We start from the raw sequence: 18,122 nt of genomic DNA, 5'->3' as shown, positions 1-18,122 counted from the left end.
AATACAGATGTTACAGCAAAGAAGCTGCAAATTCTAAAATGTGGATGCTTCACACACATCTTCAACCTGGCAGCTTGGAAGATCTATAGAATCAGCACAGTTTCAAGGTGGATACCAAGGATTAGTGTCACTAATTCAGAAGTGTCTTTGCAGAATATTACGATGTCACATCGAAGTTGAATGTAACAACATAGTTATAAAATGTCATCATTCTGAAGTTTTCATAATTAGCCTTTGAAGTCTCGAGTTATGGCCAAAAAACATGTTTTGAGCTGTCAAAAGTCACCTTGATCTATGACCACCAAATTCTAATCAGATTGTCCTTGAGTTCGTGTGAACGTTTGTGCCAAATTTGAAGAAATTCCCTCAAGATATTCTTGAAATATCACGCTGTGTATGTGATGTGAGAACATGATGGATTAATGGACAGACAACCCGAAAACATAGTGCCTCCGGCTGCAGCTGTCGCCTGTGTGGAGGCAGAAAAATGTCAGAATCAGCCTTAAAAATCCAACATTCTGTGATCACATCCAGCATGTCTGTAATTGCAGAATCTGAACTCTGTCTCATGTCGTAGAATCCCAGAAATAAAACATGACCCTGGTGACCTGGTTCTGCTACAGGCCTGTTTTCTGACCTCAGCTGAAGCCACAGCTGGGAGCACAGGGTTCAGTTTACTTTGAACAAGTGTACTTAAAATAATGCATTCTTAAATAGGATGTTCTTGACTGTGATAATTTCTTGTATTATTCAAAATATATTTTGTTCGTTGTAGGTTTCGGTTCCTCTACTGGTTATCACTTGCCAGGTTCAGACAGTTCAGATTAAGCGAAATGGTCCCTTGTCCAAGACATGAGGATAAAAAACAGACATTATATGATTCTGTCAAGTCAGAGTGATTAAAATCCACTCAATATGCAGGTTGACATACAGCTGGAGAAAACACTGCAATGGATAAGTAAAGACTGATGGCTTTCATGTGTTTTTTTCAAATAGGAAAATGAGAAAATAAAAAATTAGAGAGCGGGCAAAGAAGGGAGGAGGATGGAGAGAGGAGAAGAACACAGGCTGAGCAGAGTGGTGGCCGACCACAGCAAATGGACCACAGGCAATCTCTAGACTGCTCAACCACAGTGTGTGTGTGTGTGTGTGTGTGTGTGTGTGTGTGTGTGTGTTTGTCTAAGTATGTGTGTGCCTGTAATAAAAACAGCGCCTAAGGTTCCTGAAAATTTGGCAACATAAAGACACATACCACATATCCCACAGCCAACTGTACATGAAGAAATGCCTTGACCCTCCGGACACACACATAGCAGCACTTACTATGCAGGGCAGGGCTGTGTGTTGCAGAGATGGGAGCCCAGTGTTGGTTTGGTGTGAGGATTACACATGGTGGAGTTGACCTGAACCTTCTGGTCCTGCAGACAGATTGCCTTGGTCGAGATACGACCTGATAGAAAAAGAGCGAGAGAGCTGATGTAGTTCTTGGATACAGTTTGACAACTTCAGCATTCATGCCTACAACATGGAAATCTGAACAGTTCAGTTTTGTAACTGTCATGGATCAAAATCTCTCTTAAGTCAAGCCTGTCTGTGAGCGGCTGCAGCCTCTGAATGTGGAACTACAAGGACCATAGTAAGAACACACACACACACACACACACACACACACACAGCCGTCCACTGACAAGTGAGCAGGGGATTGCTGTGAGTCTTTTGGGACCAACAGAGTCTGAACTTCTCAGTTGACAAAGGTGCTTTTCATTAGCCTTAACAAACTTCCTGGACCACATTCTACTCCAGGAATAGTGCACAATACAAAAACACACTCAAACACACACACAAGAGGCAGATACAACATACACAAACACACAGATAAAATCTGACACGTGCACATAGAATACACACATGAACACACACTTTTTTCAACCTGTTTTTTATCAGGTTGTCTACATCTTCAAACAAGTTCACTTTAAGACATTTCAGATCTTTTATATCACTTTAAACTGAATCTTCCACTGGAAGGTTGCGTAGCTGCACTTGGTGGAATCCAGAGGTTATTTAACAATGCAGACTCATTGCGTAATCTAAATGCGTATGATGGGAGAAAATAGGGGCATTGTGTGCAAACAGGTGTTTGTTGCCACACTGAATAGTGTCTCCCTCCATTGAGATTCACTAATTAACCTAACCTGCAAACTCTCTGGACTGTGGGAGGAAGACGAAACTAGAAAAACCCACGCTGACATGGGACTACATGCAAAATCTGTACAGAAAGGCCCCAGCCTGCCAGCGTGTTTGAATCCGTAACCCTCTTTCTGTGAGGCAACAATGCTAACGACTCCACCACCACCGTACCTCCCTAGCAAGCAAATTAACAAGATAATCCATGATCCATAGCTTGTTTGAAGATGCTACTTTTCATGAATCTTGTTAAAGTGGTTTTAAATATGGGCTTGACAGCTAAATACACGAAATTGTGCTAAGAGTCAGAGGCTGAAGCTGCATGGTTCTGGCAAAGAGGTAGCATTTTTACCAGTTGAGGAAACAGCTTTTTTTTTTACAAAGAAAAAACTATAGATCAGAAATGTTTCATGCTAAGTAAACCTACTTGACCACTGCATATTGTACTTGTTTGTATGTTTTAACAGTGTGTTTTCATTTTTTATGCTGTAAGAGGAAAAGCTTTAAAGATGAGGAATAGTCAATGTGTTTGTTCCTCTATCTCAGGTAACACTGGCTTACATTACAGCAGTTAAACACCCTGTTTAATCCATTCCTTACTCTTTCGCTCCTAGTTTTTGGTTTTGGATAGACTACAAAATAACACCCTCCAAACTCTCTAAATACCAAGTATCGCTCTCATTACAGCCCCAAATACACTGCTTTAACATGTGGACAAATCCAAAGCTTTGCTGGCCTACCATGCCAAGTTACAATTGCTATGCAGTGACTGGTAACTGCCATTCAAGAGAGGAGTTTAGCAACCGGTCAATTTTTGGACACGATACATGAACACACACAAAGTTCTTCTAGTTTCATCCCTAAAATAAAAACATACAGGCCAACATACAACACACAGTCTCACCTCCAGCACAGGGAGCAGAGCAGTCAGAGCGCACCACACCCCAGCTGTAGTCGGGTTTCCTCTCAGTGCGAGGCAGTGTGTACTCCCACACCACACCCGGGTTCTTTCCTTGTAGGAGAATCTGTCAGGAAAGAAAACAGTGAGTCAGTAAGTTGTCACATGTTTGAATATAGTTTGTCTTTTAACCTTTTTCATCTAGGGGAAAGCACACTGAGCATCACCCTGTTTCATCAACATCAAATTTTAACCACTACATCCACTTTTTCCCATCTGCTCTACAGGTTTAAACAAGGAACCTTCCTCATCCAAATGTCCAGGCTGCCAGTATACACATATCAAGGGTCAACAATTACAGAGAGAGCATTGCCTTGGTGTTTGTCAGTGTTCTTAATCGCTCATCTTCTCAGCCAGCTGCAACTAATTAATTATTAACTAATCATTACCAGCTAGCTTCTTATCATTTTCTGTCACAATGTATTGTTTGATTTATAAGATGTTAGGAAATAATGATAATTGTCCTTCAGAATTGTTGCAAGGTGGCATCTTCAAATTGCTTATTTTGCCTGACTGACAGACCGAAACTAAAACATATGCAGTGCTCCTGCAGATTCTTAAAAAGTCTTAAAGGCATTTAATTTATTAATCCAAAAATAAGACCGTAATTTGCTTTAACATATTTTTAAAAAATCTTTCAAAAGTCTAAAAAATGCTAAGACATGGGAAGTGCAATTTTAGGAATTGTTTTATTTTTATTATTTATTTTTAGGTTCTATTGTAAAATCTCAAAATAATTGGTAGCATCTATTTTTTCTTGCTTCTTGCATTAAACATCACACAGGACAGGATAGTGTAACCAACAAAACTCATATTTTTTTTCTGGCTGGGATGCTCAAAGCAGAGGATCCACTGTTTGCTACCTACGTAGCTGTCACTGTACCCTGAACGACATGGGGAATTGCAATTGCAATTCAATGAAAACTGTCTATTTCAGCAAGATTTCTCTGCATGGCTGAAACCAGTATGTGGCAATGCATACGAGACACTGCACTCAATGTTTTTCAAACTCTGCACAATGGGACTCAAGGCAGTGCAATCCCACATGCAGAGTGAGAAACATAAAATCACCAAGAGAACTCGCCAACAAGTATTTTCCAATTCTGTTCTACCATCGTCTTGGCCACGCCTATTCCCCCGTCTCTGATACCAGTGCCAGGGTCAGCAGCATTCAGGTATACACCTAAATAGAAAACATAGGTAGTGTGGTGTCTGAACACAGTGACAAAACACCAATTACACAAATCAAATGAGGGAGTAAGGGACCAATTCCAGGCAATGTTCCCAGACACCTTAAATTTCATGTTGAAGGGCATTAAAAAAAATATGTCTTAAAAAATATCTTAAATATAACTTGCCTTAAGCTGTGGGAACCCTGTATATGTCAATTAAAATTATAGATCTTCACATTTGAGAAGCTGGAAACAGCAAATGTTTTTCAATTAATAAATGATTCATTTCAGCACTAGATTCACATTATCTCTGACTTCCAGTGGTGTACTGTAATTTCAAACTAACCAGGTCAACAGCAAACATAAACTGTCTTCCCCTATATACAGTATGATGTATACCCTCTTGCTGAGCCAATCTGTAACAAATATGTCACATTATTTTCCTTTGTATTTTGGTAGAAGTCCAAAAATCTATACAGTATGTGCTACACTGTATAAAAAAAGGTTCATGAAAGGAGAACAGAAACAAAAGACCCATCTGTTTTGGATTCCAGTACAAGAGACTAAAGGTAAGACCACTGACAACGTGGCAGCTCAATTTAGCCATTTAGGTCCCACTGAGCTGTTAGATCTACTACCCACTAACCAGAAGGTTCCAGAAACATTAAGGAGCGCTTTGTTTCCTCTCTAGTCCAAACTGGCTGACCACACTATTATAAGGTCATTTTATTTGGCCAGTACAGAGCACATATGAGGGACAATTTCCACTTTCTTTCAAGAGTTAGCTCTTTTTTTGCCACATCCTTTACTCTGGCTGGTGATTCTGAGTTACCTTTGTCTGTACTGGAGATTTATTTGGACATTCAACTCAGGCAAAGACTAACAGAAGAATGAAAGCAGACATAACCATTACAGGAGAAGCATCAGGCTATCATTAAAGCAACCCCGTGAGGATTCAACTGCCATGGTGAAGAATTTTGTTAGAGACACATTTACATAGTCAGCTCATAGTGTGTCATTTTAAACCATTTGAAAACACTGCACTGGACTGTGTTCAGTATAGTTATGTTTCTTTTACAGCCCACCTCGGTTTAGTTCAGGTTGGGTGGGTATTAATCTTTAATCCATTTGGCAAATTGAATTAAGTCCAAACTGTCAACAGCCATTCCAGTGCCTGAAAAACATATCAGGTCTATCAGTATCTGCAATAATGGACTTTGACAAGTGTATTTTCTTTGGGGTATATCCTAAAGCTAGAGGAATCTACCATCAACCATCCAACTTAAGAGAGCCAAGCACCTCCTGGGTCCGATCCACATTCAACAGTCCTGGGGCGCATCCACTGACTGGACCAATAACCTTCTGCTGCATGTTAACTGTTCCATGTGTATGGTCGGCCAAGCTCCAGACAGGAGGCAAAAGGAGATTATGTTTATGTGGAGAGGAGCGAGGAGCTCTCTAATGTTAAACAAACACATCTAGATATGTTGGTACAATATACAGATGTGTGAACAGCTGGGAGAATGGAATAAATGTGAGGAAAAGATACTTCCTGAGGTGAAAGAGACAGGTGCATACCAGTGGAGTTAGATACTGTAGTTTGGTGTGCTAATTTGGCCAGCTCACCAACAATACTTGTTTGATTGCCGCAATTTGAGTCAAAAATCGCACTCTGTCTTTGAGTCTTAACTCAGACATAATACCTGATTTTAGGTTTGGTGTGACTTCCACTTTTTTGTGGATATAATCATCTTAAATAAACATCCATAAGTCTGCTCAGAAAAAAACAACAGGAGCTGCTTATAGCTAATTTGGCCTACTTTCAATGGTGCCAATTTGACAACATTCCATCAAAAATAGACTCAGAATACAAAGCTCAAGCTGTAGGCAACTCACTGAATCCATGGCGACAGTATACTTCCTGTTTACATCCCCCAAAGCATGAAGTGTAGTTTGAGGTATTTTTGGGTGGGGTGGGGGCCATAGTTTTTGTGATTTTGACTGCAGAGGGGCGCACATGTCTGACTTTAAAAACCCCTGCACTCAAACAAGCTTGCCTGCTTATGTTATCTTTTTTTTCTGCAAGGGTGTCATTCAAAAGTCAGCCAAAGCTTTAGTTTAATCACACTGAATTAGGCCTGCATGCTAAAACCTGCTGTGCATATTATTCTGCACTGATAAGAGAATCACGTAAGTTAACTCTGAAACCAACTGCAGACACAGATTTGACCACCAAGCACTGGTAACAGACACTGGAGCCAAAGGTTTGCATAATTTCACATCATGCTGACACTTAAAGAACTGTCTCTAATGGAGTCCATTATTTTCCAATACATAGCCATCATACATCACCATCAGCTGCTAGCTACCCAGGTCCTGATCTTTTTATAGTCAATGCTTTTTCCCTGCTGTTTAATAAACAAACCTCGGCTTTAACCAGGTTAAACCAAATCTTAAAAAAAGTTCTGTCTAATATGTCTCCCAGTTAAATGCAAAACTTCATTCAGTCTTATCAGAGTGCTACTGTTCTTCCTCTCTTACCCTCTGTCAAGTCAAACTGAGGTTTAACATTTGCACACTCATTGTCTCAGACTGTGCACCGCCTAAACTTGAGGGTGTCTAGCCTAAAATATTGAAATTGTGGCCCTGGCCTCTTTTAAACTGCATAGGAACCGGCGACACTTTAACACCCACAATCCCTTTGCTGATGCTAACCACCCAAACTAAACCCAAACCCACTGCCATGAAGCAACTACCACCACTAACCACACCAGGACTTTGTGCTTATCCAAGCAAACCAACTCTCACCAACATTCCTGCTCCTTCACCAAACAACCACCAATAATGTGAACCAGCAGCTATAAAAACAACATTCAGCAGGATTTTTTTTTAATCCCTTTAATAGAGGACCTACACAACATTGAAGCCTTGAAGCTTTCTAAATAACTGATCTTTCTTTCCTAAGCCATTCGCAATGTTGAATACACCCAACCAACCACAGCGTTAACATTGTCTCGGAGAAGAGACGCTAACTTTTAAATAATAATTTCAGACATATCCAAACCTGTCTCCTCTCCGGTTATTCAGTCTAGGACAACTGCCGCCAATGCTCATCCCCTGACTGACAACTAAACACCTGAACCAATAAGAAAAATATAAATAAATAAAACCAAAATCCCACAACTTTCAGCAAATCAGCCGCAATAGCAACAGTGACTTCAAGCTTGCTCCCACTTCATGGACAGAACTCATACTGACCCTGTCAACACTTTGGTAGTCAAAGCAAATAACAGCAGCAGCAAAATACTGCCTTGATATTAATGACAACACATATAAATCTACTAAAGCTCTACCGCCAGCAAATAAATGAGCTTTATCTGATCTGACAACACAAACTACTTTCAACAGGAATTGCATGTAGAGAAAGAATGCAACAGTAACCTCTGTCACTTAGAGTTTACATGCAAATTAATAATTTGATGAAACAGAATCAACATCATTGGTTCCCATCTACCAAACATCAGTGATCTCATTGAGGTGCCTGCGAAGGGCCCAAAGAATACTAAAAGACAATACCCACTCTAACAATAGCCTGTTCACCGTGCTGCCATCTGGCTAGCGATACAGGAGTGTCTGCTGTTGTACCACGAGACCACGGACTTTCTTCTTTTCCCAGGCTGTAAGACTCTTCAACACTGTACTACACCAGAAAAAAATTTCTCGTGTAGCATGAAGGGACTACAGTACAATTTGCATTCTGTTGTGCAACTCTGTGATGCAGAATTACAATAACTGAAGCCTGAACTTGAACCTTCTTTTCAGGAACGTTCTGGTCTAGTTTCAAGCTAAAAATTAACAATGAACAATATGTTTTTCCCTATACTACAGTATATCCCCGTTCTTCTTCTACTTAACATAGAAGTCACAATATTACAGTCCTATAACTTAGGTCAATGCGACCAGTTTTTATCAGTTTGGCATGGTGACCATTTCTAAATACTACATTGCCAATGATTCTCAGTGTTGTTTCAATGGAAAAGACACCAGTCAGAGGTGTGAATAAGAGCTGTATTCACTGCTTTGTGATTGCAGTTGGAAACTATAGCTGCAGGCTGTATTATCTGTTTTCTTAACACCATAGCAGTTTCTTGCCAAAATGCTCCTGTATCTTTGACTTTTTTGTCAAAGAGCCAGATGTTTTCTTATGCAGTTGTTAGTCTTTGGGACTTAACTTTAACTTTAACTGAGCAAGTTCATGCCTGTCCAAGCTTCAGATATGCTTCAGCCATGAGCCACATAACATTGTCTTTGGGATGAGTTAATGGAACCTTTACTCCCAGAACCTGTGATGCCCCGAGAGAGCTCCTCGCACTTTGTAGTGATATTCAGTGCACATAAAAAACTCCTCAGGCAAGGACGATATTGCTGTGGCAGCCGAATAGCTAGATGAAACCAAAGTCAATTAGTTGTAAATTGATTAATGGAAAAATCTGACCTTAACTAAAAAAGGCTTCTAAGTTTGACAGATCAAAATAGCCAAGTTTTTCAAATGTGCATTTATATTTAGAATAATTCTAAATACTTGCTGTGGAATAAAAATAAGCACATTTAGACATTATTTAAAGTTTCTTTTTCAACATGGTTTAACATGGTGGTGAAATAGTTATATGCTGTGCACACTTGACTTAAGTTATCCTGTTTTCGGGAGGGTCAAAGTTGGAGCAAATACTGACTTCCCCCGAATGGCTATTTTTTCTTATATGGTTACATGTATTTACTTGTGTTATTTTGGTTCATAGAAAAGTCCCGTATATATTGAAAGAAACATATATTTCTTGAAGCAAGGTTTCAGGATAATGTGCCTGCCAAGCTCACGTTGCATGATTGATGGGAGTCTATCTTCCTACATCAGACCACAGAGTGTCTTGGTTTTCACAGCGCGACCACCACACCACTCATCAAGTCAGATGAGATGATGGTGAATTAGAATGCAGCAGACACAGATATCAATCTCACTTGTGGACTCACAGTGCTTTGCCCTGGACTGGCATGACCTCGCCTCACCATACCACAAGAATGTCAGTTTAGGGAGACCTCAGCCATATGTTCCTCCTGCTCTTGTTAGCTAGGTCTCCCCACCAGCTGAGCAGCTGTACAGATGTGAACACCTTGTCACAGTTTGCGCTCACACTCCTCAGTATGTTTTTTTTCTCTGAGTGGTTCAAGCTGAGTAAGGGTCTGTGAGTGATCGGTGTGTTTACCCTCCCCCATGTTCTCTCTCACTTTCTCTGTGACAGCGCCAGTTAAGTAGAATGTGTGAAACAGATGAAGATCAGCAATGGAAAAAAAAAAATCCTGACTCGCTTTCCTTCATTTGGCTCTTTTCATTTGCAGTTAAAGTCTCTTTGCCCTGACCTTAACTTCTCACATCCAAAGAGTTCAATTGCAGAATTCTTAATCTTTTAATCTCACTCTCCCCCTCTCCCTATCCTTCTCTCTCTATCAACCTCTTTCTCCTTTTTGTAATTACAGGACATACTTATAGAGATTATGCTCGTGTCATCTGCAGATCCACAGCATGCTACCACTGAGCATGCTGCTAGACAGATGTATGACTGGGACACACAGACAAGCAGGAGGAGCAGTGTCAGACTTAGTAAAGTCTCTGCTTTAAAGAATATTTAGAACTATTTAAACCTAGGTCTTGGCTCACTCTTTCTGTACTCTGCAAACTAAATGGTGGGAATGCAATGACCACAAAGTAAGTGGTGGGAATGTGGTGACTTTAGTACCATGAAGTATGACAGGGCAAGACATACAAATGGTCTGACAATCAGATGGTTGTGAACAAACCCACAGTTAGTTTGGCCCAATTATCTAAACCACTTGATTTTGTAAGTAAAACCAAAAGAGAGTGCAACCGAGATTGTCCCTAATGATCTCTCACAGAGACCTGTGTGCATGTACAACAAAGTCCTGCAGGTCAAACGTGAAACAGAAAGTGGTGTGCACACTTGGTATTTATAACAGACAATTATACTGTTTGCTTTGGATTCCTCTTCCACGTAAGTCTGACTAACCTCTTAGCTTCTTGATAAAAACACTGCTCGTGTTTTGTGCCCCATCTGAGATTCTAGCTCTGTCATCATGTTCCCCGAACTCAGCAATTACCTGGGTGACAACAGTCTCATTACCAATAGGTACAAAGGCCGAACGTACAAGTAAGTCTACAGCTATGCTCGAGGCTCTGTGAGACTGCACTTAGGCACAGTGGCTCTTGTTATTCATCTTTCTGTAGTGTATTAGCATGCTACCACTCATTAATCAGCATTACCCACAAAGTTCAGCCAAGGCAGACGGGAATGTCATTTGTTTTGCAGTTATTTCATTATAAACCAAAGAGGTCTGGGAAGCATAAATGTTTGTACAAAACGTTGTGCTTATCCACCCAGTAGGTCTTGAGATATTTCTCAGCATAAGTGAAAAGTCAGTGGCTCTCCAAAGTCATTAGGATTCAACCTCTGGGCACCATGAATGTTTGTACAAAATTTCATGGCCATCCATACAAGAGTGGTTGAGATATTTCAGTCTGGACCAAAGTGCTGGATCGACCAACTGTCAGACATGCTGACATTTCCATCCCTACAGCCAATCCGCCAGAGTGCTAAAAATATGTTTCCTTTTTAAAAAATTAAAAATAAAACTGAATTATCCCTATATCTAACCATGCTCAGTGAAAGCAAAATTGTGGCATTCCAGAATGCAAAAATTGCTCAAGTAGAAGTTGCTAAGAAAAATCATAAAATCTATCTTGCAACCTCTTCTGGGAATGACAATATTAGATTGTTGTTACTAGTCTGCATGTCTGCAAGCATTCATCTTGCCAAAGGAAACAACAATGGGCTGTTCAAACGCCAACTACAGCAGCTACTCCTCTAAACTGCCCACAAACAAAAGTCTCTTTTCTAAAATAACTACAAAAACATTCAGACATTTCCTGATGGCCAAACAAGTGACCAGCCAAGCACTTTAGAAATTTCACACTGGTGTTCCTCCTGGATTCACAAGCCACTCATTCCTGCTTCAACCGCAGGATTTCAGTAGCCCAAGGGACTGAGGGGAGACTAGCTTTTACATGACTACCACTTCACCCATGTTGGAAGGGGGAAAAAACTCTTCCCTTCACCTGGTTTCCACTTCTGTTTCCACGCCTAAGGTTCAGAGTTCAAGAGAAAATAAATGCTTTTGGTGACAAAGTTATGTGAGAAGAACATCCCACACATCCCAGCACCATTCACTTAAGTCTTATGGATAATGACTCGGCCACTTGTGGAATATTAGTTTTGCTCTCAGGAGGATACGCCTGTCCAGCATCACATTCTGCTGCTTCAGGACGGGTAAAGACTCGTCCTCCCTTCCAAACTCTGGTTTCTGACACATCACTGATTACAAACGTGGGGCAAAAAAAAAAAAAAAAAAAAAAAAAAGGGAACCACCAGCTCATAAATCACCTCCTATGCTATGCAGAAAATCTCACTTCAAGCAACCATCTGATTTTATACTTTTCATCCCCGCCTCTTAACGGGCAGTTGACTTAGGGATTTTTCTCGCTCTATTAGCCGCAAATCACATGGCTGCAACAAAGCACTTTTGAGATCAGTGGACATGGGGGCCACATCCATGGCTTTGAGTATGTGTATGTGGACAAACACGTGACTGTGTGACACTGGAGCCAGCAGTACCAAGAAACTGTACTGCGTATAAACAAGAGGCAGGCTTCTGCCATGTGAGACTGAGCTGAATAGTGAAAGTGGCACAAAGGCTGATTTAGACTAATTGCGCCACATCTCCCTTTTCCCTGTCTGCTTTATTGTCCTTGTCATTATATTGATGCTTTAAGGATTGGTTAAACAAATTTACACAAAACATATTTTCTCACTTACCCTTAGCCTAACCCCTAACCCCTAACCCCCTAGCCCCTAACTTGTATCTGACCATGCACTGACATGTTTTGACTGTGCTCATACAGAATGCAAAGTGGTTTTTAAAAGTGCTTTAATTTCATATACTGTACAGTCCTAAATTTGCCCCTGGGTGGCACAGATTGAGGAGAGGTGGTGATTATTGAGCTTTCTGTCTTAAACTAACAATGACAGTGTGCTCTGGGTGAAACAACCATTTAAACTGTTGGCTTTGATTTTAATTAATCCTAGATATGTCTTCTTCTGCTGCTTTTAATCCTTTTGTTCTCTTTCTTTCACTCACAAAGAAGACAGCTCTGCACAGGATCGACTGTTTTAAGGCCCTAAAAGCTGAAGATTCTTCTGATTAAAGTCTTCCATGCCACCCACCCATCCCCAGATCATCCCTGACGTAACCAATCACCAAACACAATTAATCCCCCACAGAAGCATTACAGACAGTTACAACCACCCCTTTTTTCCCTACCACCCAAACCTCTTTTTTCCATCTAAGCCTATTCATATCCAGACGTAAGAAGAAGAAAAAAAAGAGGCGCGGCAGCTCTGCCAGGGACCCTGTCACTGTCAATTGCCACAAACGGACATCACCCGACAGCGGCGGCTTACTTCAAACACCAACGTCTCATTAGTAGGTCCAGCGGCATAAAGGCTCTCCGGCTTGTTGAAAGAGCGCTGGTAGTCAAACACAGTCCCACCAAAGTGGAACTTCCCTGGCCAGTCCACAGTCCAGTCCCCAGTCAGGTAGTACTTCCTCTTCAAGGAGCGAACAGCCAGGTAGCTGGTGGAGACCTCCATTTCCTGAATGCGAATGCTTCGTGCTCCAGCTGGGACTGTCACCATGGAGTAATACTCTGGGAAAAAACAGGGAGGGAAGGAAAGTCAAGGCTGAATCATGACTAGATATTTGCTGTTCTCTAATTCTTATGTCATGTTTAATCATAATCCAGCTATCCAAACACGCAAACACCATCATCTCTGCTTTATCTCATCATCAACTTTATCTCTGGTCCATGTGTATTACTGCACAGGGATGAAGTGAATCCGTCCATTATGAAGTGGGATTAGATGGTTTTTCAATGTTCTTGTTTGTCCGCTTAAGTCTCCCATTGTCCTTGCAGAAGGACTCAGTTTATTCTTGCTAACATGCACAGAGAGCCTACAAACAAAGACAAGCTTACCGTTAGCCCTGTGTTGAAGGGTGTATTGGCCCTTGAAGAACTTGCAAGTGGAGTTGTCTCCCTTGCAGATTCCACAGGCATCCAGAGAGGCCTTGGAGCCCAGCATCTGGTCACAGCCTACTGCCTGCACACACACACACACACACACACACACACACACACACACACACACACTGCATCAGTGTGGACAGAACTAGGATTGTGAGGAATAAACTAAAAATTTTCAAAATCCGGGGGTAACTGTTATTGCATTGGTTTTAAATTGGGTGTTTTATGTAAATATTGCACCTGGACCTGGATTACAATATGAATCACAATATGGATGCAGCATTACTCTTAAAATTAGATGAAGTATAGGGAAAAAATTGATATGCAGTCAAATGGAGACATTATAGTTATTTGGTTCTAAGAAGTACCAAAAAACTGTCAAAATACTGGAACCCCATAACAGTTCATTAGCCAGGTTTTTAATACCTGCTTGCACGCATTTTTCTTCAGCATTGAACATACTGAGGTCAATTCCTGCTGAGAAAAACAACAACCTTTTTTACTATTATGCCTTTGTGCATGCTAAAAGCCATTAGATGACATATTGGCAAGAACTGCTCCTTAAAGGGCTGCAAGTAAGGCAAGCAACATGAATGCTTTCGACAACTAGACAGGTTTTACACAAATCCCCAGTTTAACCCAATTATCTAAATCTCTTAAGTAAAACTGAAAGTGAACACACCCAAAATGTCCACTACAATCATGTTTGCACTGCAGTAGGTCGAGGAATTGGCTGCATAAGATTTTATAAACATTTGAACTTTTTCCAACATTTGCCTTCTTTGTGAGGCAGGTGTTGCAACTGCAAAGCCTGGACATCCACACCGTGATATATAACAGTAAATTTTTTTTTTTTTAAAAAAAAAAAAAGAACTGAATCAGGTCAGCATATCCAGAGGTGTATTCCAGAAAGCAGGTTTAGTGAAAACCCTAAATTTATTAACCCTAAGATGAGTGAACCTTGTTTTTTTTCCCATTCCAGAAAGACAGATAACTTTAACCCTGAGCCAGTTACTGTAGTAACTCTGTGAACCTGACCTGCTCGCTGGCAGGTTTTCTTCAACAAACCCTGTCTCTCTCTCTGTCTCCTCCCTCTGACACAACCAGACATGCTGTTTATTTCCTCACTGATTCAGTCCGTATCAAAGCGCATATTGAAGCTTACTGTGTGTCAGAATCCAAATCCTGGTTGGATAGCTGTTTGTTATTAAGAAATATCTTAAGTTACCGTTCATCATTTGATTGGTCACACTGATGGAAGATAATTCCTCTAATAGTGGAGATTATATATTAATATTTCTGAATGAGCAGGGTTGTTGTGCAGCTGCAGAATGTAGTTTGAAACTGAGTTTGTGAAATCAACTGTGTGTAGTCATAAACTGAACATGTTTTAACAGCATTTCAGTGACAATGTTTAATTTTAAGCTGCTACATTTGTTGAAGTAGCTGAAATAAAGCTGATGAATGCTGTTGAGCCAGAGATCCAAATAGATGTTGAAACTTTAAAATCTACTATATTTCAACCTTGACATCTTTTCAATTGCAAAATAGAAACCACATCATCACTGGATCAGATTGTGAGCTACAATCATGTCTCCATGTTTTTGATTTATATATTTTTAAAACCTTCAGCTATAGTTTTAATTTTCAGTTGCTGGCCCCTGTGTTTTGTCCCTATCAGATAAAGCTGAACAATTTTTTTTAAAATTTAATGTTGGCTTTGGCCTAATGATGAATTAATGGACAACATGAAACTTTTCCTCGCTCTAACTCAGGCTCTTTTTTAAGCTAAATATGTACAGTCTGCATATACATGCATTAATAGCCCTGTGTCCACTGGATTAAAATGGAGGCTATGCCTTTTATATACCTGTTGCTATGCTTAATCATAGTATTGAAGCTCCATTGATGGTAGCTTTTTTTAATTCACCAAGCACAAGTTTAACTCAGGGAACATACACATAGTTTATTGACCTGACTGATCAGCTGTTCTGGAACCGAAAACCTCAGTTTTCCATCTCACCGTTCATCAACTCAGAGTTCAGGGTTAGACACACAGTTTGTTAAACCTGCTTTCTGGAATGGACCCCTGGATCACATAGAGGCAAATATTTAGTGAAAGCATCTATGACCTGATGCACCTTCCTCCTTAAATCTACTTTTGAAAACACCAAGACCCAAATCAGTCTGCAAAAGATTCCAAGCCTCAGGGGCAGCATACCTCAAAGCCCTTTTTGGAGACAGATAGTAAGAGTGGGTCTGCCGAATATGTCAAAGTGTGTAGACGGTAGCTTCCAACATTTTTCAGATGGATAAATTTACATAAGTAAAATAGTAGCAAGTTACAATTTGCCTTATAAATAAGGTCATGCAAGTGATGAAGTCCACAGATGGACAACGCAGGCCAGCCAACCCTAGCATAGAGGGAGCAGTGGTGAGTGGGTTCCTTAAGATTTGTAATGAACCTCAGTGCTCTCTGGTATACAATATCTAAGGAGTAAAGGCATTAAGACGATGCATGCATCACCAGTTTTCTATGTACTGTCATGTCAAATCTGATGTCACATAACATTTTTCTGCCACAAGGAAAAATAATGTCCATGAGGAAAGTTTTACTGTGCAGCACAGTGAATCCATACAGATAATGTACCTCACACACTCCATCTATGCAGACATCTCCTTTGTGGTCGGAGCAGGAGGTGCCATCTTTGACCTTGCTGGACATGGCGAAGAAGAAGTCAAAGTCTTCTGCAATGCAGTACAGCTTACAGATGTCTTCATCTGCACACAGAGCATACAAATGCAGTCAGTAACACTATTACAAAAGGAAGCATCAGTGAAAAGTGCAAATTGTTGTGGGGATGACTCTTAATGTTACTGATTCACCAGAGTTCTTCTATGACCTGGTGAAGGTAAAGTTACCGTGGCTACTGTACTGCAACCTGTTACACACACACTATGTACAGCTCCTACTGAGGCTGAATTGGAAAAGATGGAAACTGACTATGAATGCACCCAGGGGTATTCATGTGGGGCTACAGGTTTACTTTGTGGTTCAGATCAGTTATCACAGACAAGTCTCTACAGCCGTCTTTGATTAAAATAAATGACGGTGAAGGTGACTTGGCCCAAGGTCCCAGAAGGCAGTTCAGAATCTGTTCCTCTCTACATCACCTCCCATTCATCAACAGCTTAAACAGGTCCGGGACGACGGCCAAACACGCTACTCTCCTTCATTGCACTCTCTCTCTCCCTTTCTCCCTCGCTCTGTGTAACAAAGCTGGCCCGTAGGCTTCTTTTTTAAATCTATCCCCACTGTGTCAGGGGGTGCAGGTGGCTACATGTCTCCCAAGCACATTACACAGAGTGATCGTTTCCTCCAGCTTTTTGGCCCTAATCATTGCAGCAGTAAATAGAGGTTGGCATTACAGAAACACTTTATAAAAAAAAAAAAAGATTAGGACAAGCAGAGCAAAGAATGAAAAGATCTACAGAATTAAGACAAGAAAAAGCTTGCCCTAAGCAATCTGCAATTTTATGTGTATTTAGCTGTGCTATGTTCTTTGAACAATGAGATTTCTTTTCCTCTGCATTATGTGCCAATAATACAGTAAAGATATCTTTATAAACGTCCAAAACATTCTCACAGCAAATTATGCATTAAACATAAACTCACCACAGGACTAAACAGACTTTGTACATTGTTGGGTTATATCAACTGATCACCTTACCATCCACTTTGGTGTAGGGCTTCCACTTGTAGTACCAGCCCCTGAAGGGCTTGCTGTTGTACTCAGCGCACTGCTGGGCCCGGAAGTCCACAACATTAAGAGGGCACGGTCGAGTGTTACACAGCTGGTTGAGACGGCTGGAGCCTGAACAAAATTTACCATTGTTCTGTGGCCTAGGTGGAAGACAAGACAAGACAAGACAGAGAAGTAGTAGTAGTAGAAGAAAAAGAAGAAGAAGAAGAAGAAGAGAGACAAAGAAAAAACATTTACAGATGTGAAATATCCTCTTTGTCTCATTTCAACTCTTCTACCTTTGTATCAATAAGCAGGGTTGTAGTCAAGACCACCTAAACCAAGACCAAGCTATGGCTGAGACCAGAGTGTACCAAGACCAAGATGAGACCAAAACTTTGAAGGGATGAAATCGAGTCAAGAGCAAGACCAGACCAGTGCGAGTCCCTCACTGCATGACATATTAACATTAAAATGTGGAACATGCAACCGAGACAAACTCCTGTAAAGATGCCATCAAGTTCGAGATAAGATCAAGACCTTCAAAAAGTACGCTCTTGAGACCAAGTACAATCACAAGTACCACAACACTGTCTGTTAACAATGCACATATGCTGTGCAGAACTATACGTGCCTGTACTTCACATACACTACTTCTTTCAGTTCAAATATGAAGATACATTTGTATGATTAAAGGTACCCTGTGGAGTTTTTGAACACTTGTAGTGCTATGGAGCCATGTTTTTACATGTGGGTCTTCATTTTGTTTTCATCGGCTAGAACATACAGTGTGGGCAACATAATACACTCCTGTCAGTTCCACACCATTCAACTGATGAACAAGTGGAGGTGACAAC

At 40.7% G+C, this 18,122-nt stretch overlaps 1 protein-coding gene across 1 annotated transcript in view; it reads right to left on the bottom strand.

Annotated features, from left to right (window-relative positions):
• adamts18 (ADAM metallopeptidase with thrombospondin type 1 motif, 18) overlaps positions 1-18,122 on the bottom strand; it is a 77,435-nt gene that overhangs the window by 18,627 nt on the left and 40,686 nt on the right. The window contains exons 13-18 of the mRNA XM_033639122.2: positions 17,254-17,426; positions 16,173-16,303; positions 13,475-13,598; positions 12,903-13,147; positions 3,089-3,209; positions 1,324-1,450 (exon numbers count right to left, since the gene is read on the bottom strand). Of these exons, the coding sequence (XP_033495013.2) occupies positions 1,324-1,450; positions 3,089-3,209; positions 12,903-13,147; positions 13,475-13,598; positions 16,173-16,303; positions 17,254-17,426 (921 nt within the window). The remainder of the gene's footprint in view (positions 1-1,323; positions 1,451-3,088; positions 3,210-12,902; positions 13,148-13,474; positions 13,599-16,172; positions 16,304-17,253; positions 17,427-18,122) is intronic.

The sequence above is a fragment of the Epinephelus lanceolatus genome, chromosome 2, assembly GCF_041903045.1.
Source record: "Epinephelus lanceolatus isolate andai-2023 chromosome 2, ASM4190304v1, whole genome shotgun sequence".
Taxonomy (NCBI): Eukaryota; Metazoa; Chordata; class Actinopteri; order Perciformes; family Serranidae; genus Epinephelus; species Epinephelus lanceolatus.
This window is presented reverse-complemented; position numbering and strand designations above follow the sequence as displayed.